General features: G+C 45.5%; 1 protein-coding gene across 1 annotated transcript in view; it reads left to right on the top strand.

Annotated features, from left to right (window-relative positions):
* NHEJ1 (non-homologous end joining factor 1) overlaps nucleotides 1-20,384 on the top strand; it is a 563,453-nt gene that overhangs the window by 453,866 nt on the left and 89,203 nt on the right. Inside the window, exon 6 of the mRNA XM_069227136.1 lies at nucleotides 17,335-17,449. Coding sequence (XP_069083237.1) covers nucleotides 17,335-17,449 — 115 coding nt within the window. The remainder of the gene's footprint in view (nucleotides 1-17,334; nucleotides 17,450-20,384) is intronic.

The raw sequence follows: 20,384 nt of genomic DNA, 5'->3' as shown, positions 1-20,384 counted from the left end.
ACATATGTCTGTAAAAATCTGTAAAAAGAGAAAACTGGGAGCCTTGCGTGAGTCACTTAGCACCCATGTGGCTGTAGAAGAAATCCTCTTCTTGTCGACCCACAGAGACTCTCGGGCCTGCTGACAGGAGTGTCTGAAAGTTTTGTGTTTCAGATACTTGTGTTCAGGTGGCCACGCCTTCTCTTCTACAGTCCAGTTCTGTGGACGTGTGGATCTCGTCTTGTTACAATCTTGACTGTCAGACAGTGGGTCCCCAGCACAAAGGCACGACTGCTAGCAGTGTGCTTAATGGATTTAAATTAATTCACAGGGCTCCCCAAAGCAGTTTTCATCATCCGACGCACATATAATCCACTTTGGCCACTCCCAACTTATTAAATGGCAAAAACGTCCTCTTCCATTTCATTAAAAAAAACACTTTACATGTATTTAATATTTGAATACAGTTCGGATGTGCACAGAAAGAATCAATGCTTATTCAGTGTGCATTTTAAAGCAGCGTGGACCTTACTCCAGAGCCCATTGCAATGTGAGTTGTGCACGTCCGGTTACTGTCCCTTCACAGTGAACCGGCATTCCTCGGAAAGGCTACTGCAGAGGTCATTCAGACAAACATGGGTCGGTTCGGTCCCATCATAGAATTAAGCTGTAAACAGTGAAGGTCCCTTCACAGACACGAGTGCACATAGATATACTGTATTGACACAGCAGCGCATTTTGGGGTTCACCTTAGCATGTGGGGAGTGACGTGGCAGTGAGGGGTCTGGGTTCATATACCTGTCCTGCCAGTAAACAAACATGGGAAGAACACTTGTCCAGGACAAGGCCACACTCTGTGCTCCGAGCAGGCACTCGGGCACGCATGCGCACTCGGGCCTGTCACCAGCCTCACACCTGCCTCACACCTGCCTTACACCTGCCTTACACCTGCCTCACACCTGCCTTACACCTGCCTTACACCTGCCTCACACCTGCCTTACACCTGCCTCACACCTGCCTCACACCTGCCTCACACCTGCCTCACACCTGCCTCACACCTGCCTCGGCTTCACCCTCCCTTGGGGCCCCTTTCTTTAGGTCAGTTATCTCGGGTTGAACTATAACTTTTGCACAACTGAAGACCCTATATTGTATTTGATATATTCTGAAAATTGACCTGTTAGCAGATGACAGACGAGGGCGCTCGTCGGGTGAATGCTCCTGCTGCAGACTGGAGTGCGCGCCTCTTCCTGTCCGGCCTGGGCCATCTCAGCCTTTCATCCGTCCAAGGTCGCTGCGCTCTAGCACTTGTTCATCGCAGTGCCACCGAGCCACAAAAAAGAAAACAAGTTCGTGTTGTTATAGCCCTAACTATAGTCATTATATTAAATGAGTGCGGTGTCCCAGTGCAGTGTTTTGATTTGAAATAAAACCCTGGGAAATGTCGTCACTATCCGCTCACAGATCTCCTCTTGGCAGAAGACTCTACTCCTGTGACTGCCCCAGAGCTCCAGAAGGACGCAGGGGGCTGTGGACTTGTACAACAGCCGCAGATTTCCAGGAGTATGCCTACTACGCCCCAAAATGTACTATTTTCCACCGGGGGAAATCCGCATCAGCATACCACACTAAAACTGGCATTTCCGCATTTACCTCTTTTTTTTAACTTTTTCTCCACATGGAGAATCTTTTTACCAGTGTTGAGGAAAGGCACTGACTTTCCTTTAAGCAGGAGCAGTTTTTCATGCATTTCTACATTTGCAAACGAAAGTGCTTCTGAATATAGATTATGTTACAGGTTTCTTTGTCTTTTTTCCACCCCCGTAGCATACCATCCCCCGCCCCTATAATCCTGAACATAAGGCAGTGGAAATACACCGTGGCAAGAGATATTCCACAAATGAAAATTCACTTTGTGCTCAGATATTCTATTCTGTACTGGTTCTGTAAATCGGGATGTTGAATTTTAGATTGTAAATTCTTTTTTTCAGATTGTAAATGTGTATATATATATTTTTGCAAACATGTTACAATTCCTTTTGTGAATTAGGGTTTTAGAAATTAAATTGCTAAAAGCAATGCAGTCAAGAATAGCCCATTTAAATCCTGGGATTTCTGCTAGAGCTAGCAGAGTTAAACCTGCAGCGACAGTCCGTCTGCTCACTACCAAGGTTGCTCGTTCCCAGCCATGTTTGATTTTTGCATTGGATGCCTTTGCAGCTGAAATTGTTAATTTATTCTCGGGCAGGTCTGTGCCATCACCTGCACACAGAGCAGGCCAGCCGCTTTATACCCGCTGCTCTAGAATAGGTGTCAGTTCTTTTTATGCGTCCCTTCCATGTTTTGTCTCTGAATATCTGCTGGTCTGACCCTTGCAGACGCTGTGCCCTCACACTGTGTCCGCCACATGTACCCTCTTTTACCGGGCACCGTTTTATGTCCGTACCTGCCGCCCTGTAGGCACACTGTCTACGTACAGAGCTCCTGCACGCCGGTATAGAGTGCAAGTAAGGGATGTGGAACAGAGGAAACTAGTCCAACTGTCTGCACCTAAAATACGATGGTGCCTGTTTTTAAAATAATACAGAATTATTAAAACCGGTCCAGTCACACCTTTATCGTGGAACCGGTTTCCACATTTTTTTCACCAAGCAAAATCAACCCGGTGATTGTCGTTTTTCTGTAATATATATATATATTTTTTTGCGGTGACTTGTTCTATTCGAGTTTTTAGAAGTGGTGGTTCCCCCTTCAGCTATCTCACACTCCTCCGCCCTCCCTCCTTGTTTAGCTGCCAGTCCCTCATCTCCTCCCGCCCTTCTCTGTGTTTTATTCCTTTCATCAGAGGAGCCCCGAATTCCCTGTTACCCCCTCACCTCTCCCATGATATCAGTGACTTTGCTGTTCCTCGCACCTTAATTTTTCTTCCTCCTGATAACCCGTCACTTCCACATTTCCATTTTGTTTCCTTACCTTTTTTTCCTTTAACGTCGTCGTCTTTCTCTCTTTTGTCTCTTCTTTCTCTTTTCTGGGGTGCAGTGGACTTAGAAAAGAGACTGCAGGTCTTCCCAGTCTTTCTTCTGTGCCTCTGCTTTAAAAGAGGGAATAATGAGAAATTTCCTAGCTATCGAGAAGGAAAGTTTCAATTCTATTAAGAACACGGAGGCAAGGATTATGCATAACTTTCTTCACTTTTTATTAAGTAGCAAGTTCAAAGTTCAACATATTCAAAGTTAAACTACAACTTCCATGAGGCAAATGTCTCTATGGTAACCAAAGTCCAATCACAGTTCATTCCGATGGTGTGTATATATATCCTGAGGTGCCATCGTCCGTCCTCGACTTCACTGCGATAGGAAGTTAAGGTGTCTTCAAGTTGTTGCATTCTCTGTTCCTAAGAAGCAATGTAGTACAATGAGCCATATAGACGAGTTCCCGGTAAAAGGTATAAACAGTTCATATATCTAAACAATCTGGAAAACATTCCCTCCTCATAAACATCATTAATGCATGAAAAATATCCATAATTAATATTAATCAAAATCAATAGCAGGTTGTATCCTTGATCATTGAAGGAAAGGTAAATACCACCTCCAGTGTTGGTGCATCAGCTCCCGGTTGGGTGACACTTCCCTACTGTCGCGCGGGATAACCCTCGCCTCCGTGTCCTTAATAGAATTGAAACTTTCCTTCTCGATAGCTAGGAAATTTCTCATTCTATGTCAGGACCGGAGGCGAGGATTATGCATGTTTAAAGCTTACTTATTACCAATGAGGCTGCTTTGTGAACCGGTTTAAAATATAATTTTTTGAACGTAGACTCTGGCGACCAGTCAGCAGCACTCATGATGTCTTCCAGTCTTCCACATACCTGAACGGCTTTGGAAGCCATGGCACCTCGGGTGGAGTGTGCCCCAAAAACTTGTACATCAATGCCCGCCTCCATGAAAACCCATTTGATCCACCTAGCGATGGAGGGAGAGGAGACCGCCTTAAAGGGTTTCTTTATTGAAATCAATAATTGCCTTTCCCCAGGAGGACGGTGTTCGGCCGTCTTCAGGCACCTTACCACACACAATTTAGGCGTATGCTCGAAAGCTGGGTAAGTTACAGACTTGGTATTGCATTTTGTACGTCTAGATATTGTGAAGGTTACTCCCTCTGGAGCGAATGCCCTCGCTGATATATCCAGGGCTCTCACGTCCAATACTCGTTTGCACAAGATGCGGCATAGCAGAATAGCTAATTTTGCTGACAACTCTTTCTGGGAGAGATACTGGTTATCCTGCCAAGAGGTTAAAAGACGCAGAACTTGGTTGACATCCCATAGTTCTGAATACCTGGGGTCGGGAGGTCTGGTCATCCGGATACCTTTCAGTAATTTGCACACCCATAGGTGTTCCCCCACCGGGCAGTTGTTAACGTGGTGGTGTCCCGCCGAGAACGCAGATCGAAAGGAATTAATCGAGCAGTAAGACTGGCCGGATTCCGCAAGATCCGCTAGAAAATTTATGACATCTGTAATCTGGGCCCCCATGGGATCGATGTGCCTTTCCATACACCAACGAACCCAGCGGTTCCAGGCCGATCTATATCTCTTACATGTGCTCGGAGCCCAGGCTTGTCTGATGAATTTTTCAGCATGTTGTGAAAGTCAGTTGTCTTCCCAGCGACTCTGGAAATCTTCCAGGCCGCCAGAATTAGATGGCCTTGGAGGACCAGCGGATGAAGCTGACCCGTTGGGTTAAAGAGAACCGTCGGGAAAACCAGGCGTTGAATCGGATAGTCGCAAGAGAACCCCAGGTCCTGGAGGAGTGCAATAGTTGTGGTCACATTGGACAAAAGTTGCGTGTGAGAGTGGTCCATCAGGAGAATATCGTTGAGGTAAATGATCAGGTGGATCCCCCGGGACCATAGGTACTCCACCACTGGTTTGAGCAGTTTCGTGAAGCACCACAGTGCTGACGATAGGCCGAAGGGAAGGAACGTGAATACGAACACCTGATTCCTCCAAAAGAATTGTAGAAATCAGCAGTGTGGGGGAAATATCAGGACCGTTAGATAGGCATCCTTGAGGTCCAGACGGAGCATGCAGTCCCCCTGTAGGAGGAGATCCCCGAGCATGTGAATGCCTTCCATTTTGAAGTGTCTGTACACTACCCACTCGTTGAAGGCTTTGAGGTTGATTACTGGCCGGAAGCCTTTGTCCTTTTTCTCTACGAGGAAGAGGTTGCTCACGAAACCTCTGGGATGAAGGGTCGACCTGCAAAAGGCCTCCTTGCGCAGGAGGTCTCGGACTTCCAAGTCTATCAGTGCGTAGTCCACTTCTGTAAAGATCAAAGGTCTCGGCATACTCTCTTGAACCGGTGTTCCCCAGAACTCTGTGGAACCCCATCACTGTCTGTAGGACCCAGGCATCTGATGTTATGTGTGCCCACTTGTGTACGAAAAAACGCAGTCTCCCTCCGAGAATTTGAGGGGAAAAAAGGGTAATGCTTACCATTTGAACCTCCTGGAGCGTTTGCTCCTCCGAGGGCGCCTCTGCTTGCTCTGTTCCTTCCTCTGCCCCTGTTAAAGAAGACAGCGCCTTGACGGCCATCTCGCCATCCATCATTCCTATTGGGGTAGGAGTTGGAGCCTTGCTGGTACATGCGGCCAGAGGAGCGGCCCCTGCCTCTTCTGGCCCCCCAAAAACCTTTCCCGGAAAGATCTTCTTTATAGAAGACTGTTCTTTATCAAGCACCGAGAAGGTGACCACAAATTTGCCCAATTCTTTTACGAAAGGATCTCCGAACAAGTTCCCCTGGGCAATAGCCCCTGCCTCTGAATTGGAGAGTTCTCCCAGTTTTGGATCAATTTTTATTAGTAAGGAGCGGCGCCTCTCTGCGGGGAGAGCGCAATTAGCATTGCCCAGGAGACATACTGCTCTCTGGGCCCATCCCGCCACGATATCCGTTGGCATGGGAGTATTAGTATGCCTTGCGTGCTCAGCTAGTTGCATTATCTGCGTTAGAGGTCCTAAGACATCTAATAATTTGTCCTGGCATGTTCTCCAGGACCGGTCTACGCCCTTTTTGGGGTCCTTGGTGTACTTCGCAAAGAAGGTACACATTTTTGGGTCAATGTCTGACGTTGCCGCCACTTTGTCTGGCAGAGTAGGGGGAGGACATTCGGCCTTCAACTGGGTCCTAACCTCCTTGTCCAGAGGTTGTCTTATTTTGCTGGTGACATAATCCGCCACTCTTTTCTCCGGTCGCCACTCTGAGGATCTAGGATGGTATAAATCCTCTGGATCAAACATCTCTGATTCGGAGTCCTCAGCCTCCCGCTGGTCAGGTGTGGCAGGTGTCGGACGCCAAGGACGTCCGGAGTCTTGATCCTCAGCAGAGGAGGAATCTCCCTCTGTGTCCCCTTCTACCCGCTTAGGTGACCCTGCATCAGGGTCTAATATGGGGTGAAGCTTTTCACCAGTCTCTCCGGGCCCAGATCCCTCCCGGAAGGGTGGTTGCTTAAGCGCGCGCGCACTCTTGCGAAAAACTTCGGTTAAGCGACCGAAGCCTTCCAGATGCCCCGCGTCACGCTTGCGCAATTTCTTGGGAACCGTCACCGTTACTTTTGGGTCGCCACCTGTCCCCCCAAACATGCCGGTCCCTTTAAAAACCTGGTCAGATAGTTTCGCTACGTTATCCTTAAGGGGGGCCAAGGCCCTGGATATGGCCTGGGTAAGCAGTACCTCTACCTCAGGAGGTAGCGTGCGTTGGGAAGTGCCCTCCCCTGGGGAAAGGCTGGGGTAAAAATCATGGTCCTGAATGGACTGCATAGGGATCACAGGAGGAAGAAGGATAGGATAATTTCTCCCTTAGTACAGTAAAGAGGGAAGCCCCCGCACTCCTGTCAAAATATGAGGCCAAAACTGCCTCAGTGTGTGAAATAAGCGTTGCGCTGTGCTCCTAAAGTGGGAGGCGTTCTTACCGCAAGCGTGGTGTTCTGCGGGTTTTAGAGGGTTAATTTGAGCTTAATGCTGAAGAAAAAACCCTGTCGCGTTATCCTAAAGCGATCGAGCGCTTACGGCGTCTCAGATCGCCGTGGAAATGCTTTGGGACACCAGCGCGCGTGAAAGAGCGCCCTCTGGTGGACCCGACGTGTATCAAAGAAAGAATCTGCGCTCGGTCATAAAAGCCTACCGCGCTAGTAGCGTTCGTAGCAACAATTGATCGAAGCATTATACAGTAATGCTGGCACAAGGCTAGACAATAATAAAGTTGTTAAAGATAACAATCACTCTTTCCAAATCAGAGACAGTTATTCAAGGGACTTAACTGACGATGAGCAGTGAAGAAAGAGGACGGATGACGGCTCAGGATATACATACACACAGTCGGAATGAACTGTGATTGGACATTGGTTACCATAGAGACATTTGCCTCATGGAAGTTGTGGTTTAACTTTGAATATGTTGAACTTTGAACTTGCTACTTAATAAAAATTGAAGAATGTTATTCATAATCCTGCCTCCGGTCCTGACATAGAATTTCTCCTACACTCACTGTTCATTTTACGAATTGATAAATTTTGAGTTCTGAAGAACCCAAACCTGGAGGTAAAACCCAAGCATTGCATATTTTTTAACGTCACTCTTCATATATTTTTGGAAATGGGTATTACTTTGACAGCTCCCCCAAACTGAATTTCATCAGCCTGGGTTCGTCAGGCTTGTATTCGATATTTTAGGAAGTTGTCAAAATTAGGTAATACCTTAAAATGAAAGCAGCAGAATGATAAATTACGTAGGAGTAAGAGTAATACAACCATAAATCGTTAACTATTGTAACTTACTTTTGCCAAAACCAGATTTTCCATATGTAAGTTATTTTAGCTAAATAAATCTCTACGCAATCTGTGTTTTTATTACTTCTAATCCTAATAGTTTGGCATGCACATTTCTGTCTGAGACCCAACGCTTTTTACACCTTCAGGAAGCTTGTCCTGCCATTCGTGTTGTCAAATTTAAGGTCACACAGTGGAAGGAGAAAGATAAATCAAATCCATCTGAGCTGCTTCTGGGGCAATTGGGAGTGAATGGGCCTATGTAGCATCAGTCCTGATCAGGAAAAGGGCATTACAGGGCAGAGCACTACAGGTAGCCTAGGTCCAGCGTTCTTTCGGGCAGTCTGGCACTGCTAGATGTGCCCGCTAGAAAAGGATAACACGTCTCATGTTGTAATAGGTGGAGATTTTAATGTTGTTACGTATAACACTTTGAATAAGACATCACAGTGGGGAAATGCAAATCCAACAAGACGCACTCTTACCTAAGGTTTCTGATGATAGGACTGGGGTTGTGTCCTATTGTCCTACCTGGGTGGGGCTAGGTGGTCATATGATGAAGCATGACACTATATAGTGTGTGAGACCACCTAGTCCGTAAAGGAAATCCCCCTCTTCGGACCTCAAACCACCCCTCGTCCCATCCACAATTTATCTTTAGTCGAGATTTAAGATTGGTATAGTGACGCAATTAGCACACTTTCAATCCATTTGTAATTCCAAAACCCCTTACTCTCTTTTGTGATTTAGTATTGTGTTTGGGGAGTCGAGTACGATGGGTGTCTTTTCCCGCTCCCTTATACTCTCCCGTTGTGTACTATCTCCAAAGAGATTACACATTTAAAGCAAAAAATACAAAAAATATCCTAGGCTTGGCTACTTTTTGATGGAGATAAAGGAGATAGATAAGGTTGTCAACCTCAGACATCCGTGTAGAACTTAATCTGCCCAATCCATGGTGGATTCCCAGGTGGGCAATACCCAGAAAGGTTCTATTGGATGCTGAGGTAAAACAATAGGTATGGGGACATACTGATTATGTCTTTCATGTAAAGATAAGCACCTATAACCTTAGTTTTGGACTCCTAAAAGGAATTGTTGAGGGCCAGGATTAGATGCATCTCGTGGTACAAAGACAAAAAGGAGAAAGACTAATATAAAGACAGAGAAACTAAGATAGGAGATATAGAAACTAAATTAGAAAACCCTGAGAATATATGACAAAGAGAGATAGATACTGACACAAATATTAAAAACCCCTTTGAAGGACTTTAAAGGATTTTTTGGTTGATAGACTTCGTGAAAGGTGGAAGAGTGGTACATTGGGCCACTTTGAATATGGGGAGAAGTGTGGCAGACATCTGACTTGGAAAGCTAGAGTATATATAGTTAGGAGCAACATGAAAGAAATTATGAGGGAAAATAGGGGTAAAGTTTTAACAAAGACTATATACAAAAGATATAGTACAGGATGATGACGAAATGCACAGACGGCTCAGAAGGAAGCAGCTCCCTAAACTGGAACCAGAAAAACAAATAATCATGATCCAAGAAAGGTAGAAGAAAAAATTGGAAATGCAATGAAGAGATCTAAAAAGGGTAAGGCATCTGCTCCGGATGGCATCCCGAATGAGGTATATTTGTGATTATGTGATAACACTATTCCAGTTTGGAGGAAGTCACTCAACTCTATTTTTGGCGGGAGCTCAAATTCGGCCCATCCCCTCAAAGCGGTTATAAATGTAATCTTAAAACCAAATGAAACATCAAGAGATTGTGACTCGTGTAGACCTTTTTCACTTTTGAACTGCAATTTTAAAATATACTTCAAAATTTTAGCAAATGCACTCTGTAAGATTGTAGGTATCTGATGCATCAAAATCAGAGGTTTCCTACCAGGAAGACACTTACATGAGCGGACACACTCCTTTATAGGCTCCATAGATCTGGCTACAACACACAAAGATACCATTAGCTAGTCTAACAATTGATGCAATTAAAAGATTTGACAAAGTGAAATGTAAATATCCAATGGAGGTACAGGCTTTCTTTGAGTTTGGAAGCAGATTTTACAGAACAGTGCAACAGATATATGGTACCCCCACAACAAGGGTGTCGGTGAATGGAAACCTGACTTGACAGCTGGCAATTACCCAGCGAGCTAAGCAAGGTTGCCACTCTCGCCCCTGCTGTTTGATATTGGGCCCTTAGCTCAACAACTTAGAGAAATGAAGATAGTGTGCTTTTCCTACAGTGGATTTGAGAAGAAAATAGCTTTATATGCAGTTGATTTGTTAATATACACAGCAGACAGAAAAAGCTGTAACCTATATAGAGAGAATAATGCATGAGTTTGATTAGCTGTCAGGTTACTGGGTAAATAGTGGAAAAACTGAAATTATGATTTGGAATTAGACCGGCGGGGGGATTCTGTGAAAACTGCACTGAAATAGTTAAGAATAAGGGTGGTGCATAATTTGAAAAATATTATGGAAGTCAGTTTTAACAAAGAAATCACACAATAGACCAGCTAGTAAAAATATGGCAGCAGCTACCTCTGAATACCTGTGGTAGGGTAAACCTAATTAAAATGCTAGTTCCGCCCAAGTTTACTTTTTATGCAGGAAATTACCTGTAATTTTTGCCTTAAAAAAAATAGAGAAACTAAAGGGACGGATTAGCACTTTTAAATGGGCATCAAAGGAATCCCAATCTCTTGGAAAAAAACAGCAGTGGAAGTGATGGAGGACTAACCATTCCAGATGTGCAATGCTACTGACTTCAAGGACAGACGGTCGTTGATGGTTCATTCTCTGCTAGTGCTCTTGCACTGGTGGTTCTTTTAAAAGGCCTTTGATGATCTAGTTCACTGCTGTATTTTGTTGTGAGAATATTTGGGCCATTTCACTCCTGAATTTGTGGGTGAAACATAGGGTAATTCGGGGAGATGAAGTCTAACATCTTCACATCAGCTTGTCAGTCTTGCTATAGTGTTCCAGATACTGTTGTCAATTTGATACGTCATCAGAAAAACACTTTAGTTTGTAACGTAAAGTATTTCTTGAGTTGAAATAAATTTGGCCAGCATTTCTTTTTACTTTCAGTATTTCTAATGATTTTTTTATATTCACGTTACAGTAGTGAGTAGCATGTGTTATAGACAATGAGAGTATGACAAAAGTATCCTTTACAGGGCACTTTCACTAACTCTGACTCAGTAACTTCTACAGTGGTCAATATTTATAGAGCCGGAGAGTCTGTGTCTGAGGGACAAGAGAGCGGATAGTTGAAAGTGAAGCCACAGTGCATGGGAGCTGCACGATACCAATGCGGATGGAGTCTCGACAGGTCTGCCTGTTTATGGTGGCTTACTGACCTGTACTGTACAACCGTCTTTTCTTAAACTTTCATGCGGCAATGTGCAGCTTAGCATTCTTGACCACATATTTTCATGCTAGACCCTTTAGGATGCGGAGTTTTCAATGTTGTGTTCCAGTTTGTGGGTACGGGGCAGCATTCCAACACTGGTTCAAGGTTTTACAACGAGGAGAGTGTCAAGTGGTCTGGAACCATATATAGTTGGAACCTCGTCCAGGGTGAATGCGATTCTTTATATCCTGGTACCTTGATGTATATTATCTTTTGTGAGATGCTAAACTAGAACAGGCGTATGCTTTAGCGCCTAAAGAGCATATGCTTCAAGTTAGCATCGTCTTCCTCTTGACTGCACCACCATAGTACAATCTATCAGGGGACAGCCGCACCCTAGGGAGTATAAAGAACCGCGCTTGTGTGATCGAGGTGGACTGGGATCGTTTAGAAGCTCTGTCCCATCCCGCGCGGTACGTCTGGTTGGAAGCAGTGTGTTGATGCTAATGAGCCGTGCTTTGTACTATGGACTTGCACTTTACTTCTGTTTGTGCTTATTGATCATTAAGGATGTGGAGTGTGATCTGGAGATAGTTGTCGGACATTTTCTGAAAACAAAGATTTGTAACAGAAAAACCCACAACTGTTGACGAGTAGTCCCGGTGATATGGACCACTGTGCATGTGACATGTACTCTTTTTTTTCAGCACAAGGTAGAAAGAGTTGGTGTTATTGAGTTGAAGTGGAAGGTGATTGCTCCCTAGGACCAGTGGAAGAGGGACTGGACCAAAGCAAGGGTGGGTTGGACTTGGCGAAGGTTTCCGTAGGTTGCGTTGTCTGTGATAGCACCAGCCAGGGCATCTAGACTTGTCTTGCAGTAAAGGGTTGTTCATAGGCATCTTTAGATTGCTACCTGGAGAGACTGATTGATCAGGATTGATTGATTAGTTTTGGATGAGCAGGAAGTTGGTACTGCATGATGCAATGGAGACCGGTAGTTTAGTTTTGCTTCCGTTAAGGTTTCTTGCTTTCCATGCTTCATTGGTAGGCAGGGACATTTGAGGGTTGGACCTGGGCAGATCCTAGGCTGTAGTTGGTTGAGATGGCTGTCGTCGTCGCGCTCAGCCTTGAGTTGGTCTCCTACGGGTCATGAGTGCAGTGAGTAGAATGATGCTGAGCTGCTGGTTACAGGTGGCCTCGTTGAGGGTGATGATCTAAGGCAGAGGAGTGCTGTTAGTTCTTTTGAGTGGAGCTGTTCCTTACCCTTTTCTCCTTTCTTAAGAGCTTACATATTAGGCAGGTTAAAGGTTTGGTCAAGATGTCCATGTATTCTTCAATGATTTTGGCGATAAAGAGTCAATGGCACAGGTGTGGTCTTATAAATGCACCTGCCCATGATCCTGGCAGTGGTTTCTGGGACCGAGTGTGTGAGAGAAGGCAGGGTTGTTTGTTTATTTCATTTGCTTGTTCATTTTCTCAGTGTCTGCTTGGTGATATTTGTTTTTGTTTTTTGATGAGTCATAAAACCCATAAGACATGAGCCACACAGCTGAAAAGTCATATAGTCATAATCTTAATTAAGATTTTCTCCAGTTTACCCTTCACATTATTTACTATAGCGCGGTGACAAAGGTCAATTCATAACTATTTAGGAAACAGCAACCTACAGCAGCTGTGAAAGGATAGAGTTAGAGAGCAATTTTCTACAACTCAGAAGTGGGACGTTGTAATCAGAGCACAGAATGTGATTGAGTGAATAATTGGATTTGGGGCATAGTTATCTGGACACCCTGATAGAGAAGGCTACTAAAACACAGCAGTATAACCTGTTTGCGGTCTTCCACACTGTAACTCTTGATACTGTGAAAGAAATCTGAGCTAACGCCGATTTAGAAGCCTAAAAATGTTTATTTGCAAAAGGAAAATAATTTGTGAATCACAGAAGTGGAGATCCCTGAGTAACCCGTGAGCACAAAAACTAAACCTTTATACAGAACGCATATTTATATGTTTTCATGCACAGGGCTGCAGTAAAGATTGCGTGACAAACCCGAAACAGAAGAGCTGTGCTCTGTAGAATAGTAGAAATCTGACATTCAAACAGAGAGAAAATGCACATTTTGCAAAAGCTATTACAGAGTTCCAATCTATGATGCCAGGCATCACACCAAGGCTGGCACAACTTGGTTGCATTGCTTTAGCATTTTGCAAGAATATGGCTGCCACTACACCAGTTATGGTAAGGTAATGTTTTTAAATCCCACATACCTTACTGAACTTATACAAGGATCACATGCGTTTTGACAATATGGTACAGAATAGGTTTCCATCCTATTTTAATAATCATTGATAGCTCATTCTTGACCTGTTGAGCCGGATGTACTAAGAGTGAATTCACAAAAGGTGCGCCAACTTTTTGGAAATAGATTCAGATTTTGCAAATCGACCTATGTACTAATAGTTCAGTGTATAAAATAAAGACTCCTAGTGAGCTGCAGACCACCCTGTCCAATGAGTATTCATTAGGCAGGTTGCAACTTGCGACTCACTCTGATTGGTCACAGTCAGTTAGGGTGGCCCTCAACGGTCAGCAGACCACCATGCAAGTGACCGCTTTTAAATTAAAAAACAAACATTTGATTAAAACAAAAAGCAGCAAAAAGTTTTTGAAGGGAAACGGGTGCTTTAAAAAAAAATAAACGACTTTTTCAAATGTTTCTTTCAGAGTTGGCAGTGGTCCACCAGCGTATTAATTCCCCCCCTAAAGGGTTTAACCCAATTCACAAAGGGAAAGGGGCCCAAAGAAGACTCCTTCCCAGGTACCATCCCAGCTTGGTAACTTTTCAATGAGTTACTACTGGAATTCCCATCGCAAATCATTGGTACATGTGATGCTGAATCGCAATTTAGAAGGGATGCCGACAGCACTCCCCTTCCAAATAGTGAGACGGTAAGCGTTCTGAATCCAGTTGCAATGCAGGGATAATAGAGCTTTCAATGAGACATTCATTCAAGTTATTGGAGAAAGGCATCTCTGCTTGACTGTGTGTAGATGAAAAGAAAGTATGAACTGGCTGGACTTCTTGATGACATCATTTCTGTCTCTTTTATCTGTGAAGATTGGAGTTCCCTTCTTTGCCGGAGGGTCCTTCCTGCACCGATTTGCAAGAGATTTCTTTCACCTTATATTCAGAAGCAATTTGATACCATGTCTCAAAATGAAATTGTGAATTTAGTACCCTTACTTAATTGGGTTGAGCAATTAATATACGTTTATTCCTAAGGTTATGGTGTATGTTTGGGGAATGGAAGCGAGAGGGGGGTTTAAAAAAGTGTAGAACCAACCAAATATTCAATACGTCATTGCAGACCATCTTCCATTGCATGAAAGTACAAAATGTCTGTAGACCCAGCCTAGACTTTCAGGCCAATTGAACTTAGTCGAGCTGACTCCAACGCTACCAATCGGACTCGTATCCCAATACTGTTGTTTCGTTGCCTTTAAAAAAATATAGGGCCTGATTGAGACATTAGCGGACAAGTTACTCCATCATAATGGTGACAGATATCTTGTCCGCCCAAATAGAAATCCCATAGAGTAGTTTTCAGCTGACGGGATATCTGTCACCGTTGTGATGGAATAACTTGTCTGTCATTACCTAAATCGGACCCAAAATTGTTAAACCTGCTGCATGTCACAAGGTTTTTAATGTACTGTCTGCAGTAATTTCTAGTAATAGAGAAGTAAAGGGTTTTGGCCTAGTTAAAGATTGATTCAGCAGCCCACATCTGCATTTGGTAGCCCTGAGACTTACCTCAGGCTTATCGAGCTGAGCTCCAGCAGGTTGCCTGATGTTTAGTTCATAGTTAAGTTTATTTGGCATCGTTCAGACATAGCTCTTGCTGTGCCAGTCAAAAAAAAAAAAAACTGTCATCTTATACAGGATGATGGTATGGCATAAAAACTAGAGTTTCCACATAGCCGACAAAGGGAGTCATTTAAAGAATGATGGAGCAAGTGACCCATGGGTGGACTAGTTCACTTGTCCCACCAAACTTAAAATTTGATGGCCTCATTTAGAGGTGGGATAACAGCACTTTTCCACAGGTGGAGACTCATAGTGATAGGCACCTTGCTGGATTTATGGCAGGGCGGCATCATTAGGTTTCCCTGCCTAGGCCCAAGGCAGGAACATTAGTCCACCATGGAAGGTGTTTTTGCATGAAATGTGTCCCACCGCACTGAGTATTTCACCTTTTAGAGGATGCTTCCTGTAGTGTGCTTCACTCATTCTGTGGAATGATGCGGTCTTGAGGGGGTTCTCTTTATGGGATGTGCCACCCGGTGGATGAATCACCCTTCTGTTTGCTGATCTTGTTGAGCTATTGCGTACTACCTAGGTTTTCAGGGAAGGTCTGGGGTCCCACAAGAGTCCCTGAAGACTTGCCCCTTCCCTCTGCTCACTGAATCTAATCGGTCAGTTTACCAGTATTATACATGTGCTCTCAGAGCCTCTGAATCTGATCATTTGGCAATCCCTGCACCTGAGACCTTGCGCCTGTGACGTCATAGCCGCTGAGATTCAGGCTTCACAAAGGCCACTGCCTCCTTCACTGAGAAATAATGGCCTGATCTAGAACCCGGTGGGGGGGAATACTTTGTCACAAACTTGAAGGATGTCCTTCCTCTGTATTAAAATTCCATTGTATCCTGTGGCGATCATAAATCAGCGGACGGGATATGCGTCAAATTTGTGACGAAGGTATTCGATCCACTGAGATCTAAATCGGGCCCTAAGTATCGTGCTGCTATGCTGGCTCTAGAAGAAAACTCACAGGGAAGCAACCACATACTGGCCATATGGCACACGTCAAGCATAGCGTTCCAATGCAAATACTCTAGGCCACGCCCCTTATATGGCCGTGCCCCTTTTACAGAGCCCCTGCCTTTTTCATCCCTCTTAAAGCACTGCTTATGGGGTCAGTGTGTACAAGGTCAGTGATTTGACACACAGAGGGCCTTGCCCAGCCGCACAATCTTCTGAGGTCACAATATGAGTAAAGTTACATTATGGAATAGATTCTTCATTGAAAGAGAGAACGGACAGTTCTCCTAGTGTGGGAGCTACACAAATATCTCTAATACTAATAAAATAACTTCATATGTTTTAGGCTCACCACCTTTAGAATGATTCATTTTTTCCTGTAAATGGTTGTTTTTCTCTTACACTGTGTTGTTAGTTTGCTGTATAGGAGATCATGCATAAGAGGTTCGGAGCCAGGGATTCCACTGATGCTGTGGTCTGTGATCCCTTTCCCGGCTGTACCCTGAGAGTCTGTTGGGGAGCTGCCTCTATAGGAATGTTTCTTAAGGGTCTGTTTCTGTTCAGTGTGGGCATGTAGTGATTGCTGATATGTTGCTGCCATGGCTTTGTGCTATGTGACCAGTGCCCTCAATGTCTTCCTCCCAGATCTCCTTGTTTGCTTACCACAATCTTTTCTCCTGAACACAGGGGACTTCTGACCTCTTCTGATATAAGTGGTCAGCCACACACACGTGTATGTATGGAGCAAAGAGCTGAGGCCTAGGGAGATGGCAGTCCCACTCAGTGGCCTAATTACCAAGCCTCCCATTCTCATTCCAGCTTTGTGCCTTCTCTCCTTGGTCCAGTCCCTATTACTCTTGTGCCTTTTGTGTTTCTGGTTCATCGGGCGCCTCTTGCCTAGTTTGTGCCCTAGTCGATGGTGACCTTATTCAGGATGTTCTCATTTATGCTGCACAATGAAAAATAGTCGCCCCTTCGAGTGGAACGGTCCTTAGATACTTCTTTGAAGGCCTAGGCTTCTTGCACACAAGGCATGGTCAACTTGCCCCATATTGTGTACAACTCTGAAAACTTAGCGCAACCACTGCACCAAAGCAGAGCAAAGCCGGCCTATACTCTCACTCACCACCACAGTGTCTGCTTCCAGCTGGCTCCTATTCTGTGTTAGTTGGTTGTGGATACCATACAAATGGATGCAGGCAGAAGATGCTAGGGAAGGTAGAGTTGACTCAGCCCATGGGTATTACCAGTGAAATGTTGGGGCCAACTTGGCACACTTTGACCTGTACCAGTAGGGGCAACGATTCTTATCTCTTCGATTTCCTCCTTACAGGGTCTACCGGAGGTGTGCGGCTCAAGAGAGGGGATGACTTTTACCACCAACCTACAGCACTTGTACAAGGCCATCATTGCGCGGGAGCTACGGGGACGCAAGCACCAAGAATCAGGTAAGCAGAGAGAAAGGGGCAGTCTTCACCATGAGATGATCAGTACCATTTTCCCCAAACACCCCTCTACACACCAGTGCTACACCGTGTGCTGTCCTATCTGCTCTCGCTGGCTTTCCTATTCGTCATACCCTCTGGGAGGCAGGAGGCACACTCCGCACATCCCTCAATCTCCACCTGTTTTCGGTTCTGACTCTGCGACTATGGACAGCTGTTTATTGAATGGTCAGGGGTAGCATTAGTATATTCCCACAGCACCTAATGCCTGGTTGACAGCAGAGGGGTGACCCCTTGTCCCCATACTTCATCCCTCACCAGAACAGCCTCCTTCGGGAGGCTACAGGTCTAAGAGAAGGGGCAGAGGGTGAATGCTACAGAAGAGTTATCTTTACTTTCTGTTCCTGCTGGTGCCTTCATGATTCCTGAGCCTTGGAGTACCTAGGGGCGTGGAGCGGCAAGTACTGCCCCTAACTGCCTCTGACTAACGTCCATAGCTGGCTCTGCCCACATGGTGGGGATTAAGTGCGTGATGTCGCAGACCCCAAATGTTACCGGTCTGTAATATCTGTAAGCTCTTGCCAATAGCATCATTCATTTTCTTTCTAGTGCACACATAGGATCAGCTTCAAAATTGAGGAGGAGAGGAGATGAATCTATGGATGAAGAGAAAGGGATGAGATGAATCTATGGAGGAAGGGATGAGGAGAATCTATTGAGGAAGAGGAGGGCATGAGGAGAATCTATGGAGGAAGAGGAGGTGATGAGATGAATCTATGGAGGAAGAGAATGAGAGGAGGTGAATCTATGGAGGAAGATGAGGGATGAGGTGAATCTATGGAGGACAAGGAGGGATGAGGATAAACTATGGAGGAAGAGGAGGGGGAGGAGATGAGGTGAATCCGAGGAGGAAGAGGAGGAGATGAGGTGAATTTTTGGAGGAAGAGGAGGGGTGAGGTGGATCTGTGGAGGAGGAGGAGAGGATGAGATGAATCTATGGAGGAAGAGGAAGGATGAGATGAATCTATGGAGGAACAGGCGGGGATGAGACAAGTCTGTGGAGGAAGAGTAGGAGATGAGGTGAATTTTTGGAGGAAGAGGAGGAGATGAGTTGAATCTGTGGAGGAAGGGGAGGGATGAGATGAATCTATAGAGGAAGAAGATGGGATGAGATGGAATGCACCTATGGAGGAAGAAGAGAGGATGAGATGAATCTGAAGAGGAGGGGATGAGATGAATCTGTAGAGGAAGAAGATGGGATGAGATTAATCTGAAGAGAAAGAGGAGGGGATGAGATGAATCTATGGAGGAAGAGGAGGGAAGAGATTAATCTTTGTGAGGTATATGACAAATAGTAGCATACTTGTCGTTGAGGACGTTCGCTCCAGCTCTTCCGGCTCCCCGAGGCTGATTGAATTTCCTTGAGTAATTCTACAGACCCTCCTCTCTGGGGGAGGTTTGGGAGCTTTGCTGCAGTTTACCAAGTCACGAAGTTAAGAATCTGTAGTGAGCCCAAGGGTGCTTCTCTGAAGAGGCAGCATCACCCACCTCCCGTCACTCACCTCCCCTTCGTCCAATAGGAGGATGAGAGATGCTGAGAGTGTCCGTCAGGGACTGTCCCAGGAACAGCTCCGCACTCTGCGGCTTGACTTGTCTCCCAGGCGGCGGATGCTGATGGGACTGTGCCCGTACGTCCATTCTCGATGGCCTTAGGACATCGCCCACTCCGAACAAGCATTGCAGATAAGTATGACCTCTTCAGGGTGAAACCCATAATGTTGCCCCCCACAGTCTCAGGTGTGTGAGTTCGAGATAACTTCACAGCGTCCCGAGTGGGCAGAGCCTCGACCATGACATATCGGTTTCTCTGAACAAATCACAAAATCATTGTGTGTGGCGGGGATTTCCGGTTCAGCAGACGAATGGAGATGAGCAGGGCAGACTAAAAGCCCCTCCCCCTACATAGCTATGTAGTTTTGTTCTGATATTTTGGCAAATGAGGGGTCGTCTCTGGCTGCTAAGGTAGGGTGACCAGAATTTTAAAGTAAAAAACTGGGACAATTCATAAAATAGAAAAGGGACTACACATTTAGTTCAACTGAGCCCGCAGAATGACAGTACTCTGCATACAATTAAAGCAGAGGAACCAAGGGCATAAATAAAATCCAATTTTTGAAGCCAGCATCATGCCTGTTTATTAAATTGCTTTCTTATAACAGCTGCTAACTATCCCTGTTCTGGGAAACCCCAAAAGGCACCTCCCACTGTTTTCAGTCGACCGTCTCTTAACACTGGGAGTTGAGCTAAATTTCCCGGGACAGCTGGTCGAAAACCGGGACTGTCCTGGCAAATCCGGGACGCCTGGTCGCCCGATGCTAAGGCTGCTGGCCGGACCTCAAGGAAAGCAGCCTGCACCTGCCGGCGCCGTGGGATGCGCTTCCTGCAGGCCTCTGCATGGGTACCAGTAAAGTGACCAACTCGGCCAGGGCGGGGTCTGATCAGCCCCCCCTCCACCTCACTGACCTGCGAAGCTCGGAGCGGGGGGGTGCGGGAGGGCTATATATTGAGACCGGATGTCAACAGAGACCACTTCCTGAAAAGCGACCAGTAAAACCTCCTCTTCTGTGTCCCACGCCAGAGCTTTCCCTTCACATGAAAACACCAGGAAAGAAACAGGTTCCGCTTCAAGGTCCCCGTTTACTTTTTAGTTCGTGTCATTTCTGCATCTGGTGGCTTCAGCACCCTGGACAGAGACCCCCGGAGTGCTCCGGCGGCTGCAGGGGCCGGGGTCAAGCCAGGTGTGTCTCCTGCTGGCTGTCTCTCTCTCTAGAACCTCTAACTTACAGATGCTGACGGAGACTCATTGTCTCCTGGTCTCTGTCTCTCTGGGAGCCCTCACTCATAGATGCTGCAGAGCCTTACAGGTCTCCTGGTCTCT

The sequence above is a fragment of the Pleurodeles waltl genome, chromosome 3_2 (genome assembly GCF_031143425.1).
Source record: "Pleurodeles waltl isolate 20211129_DDA chromosome 3_2, aPleWal1.hap1.20221129, whole genome shotgun sequence".
NCBI classification, from domain to species: Eukaryota; Metazoa; Chordata; class Amphibia; order Caudata; family Salamandridae; genus Pleurodeles; species Pleurodeles waltl.
The sequence above is the reverse complement of the archived record's forward strand: the minus strand, read 5'-3'. Positions and strand labels throughout refer to the sequence as shown.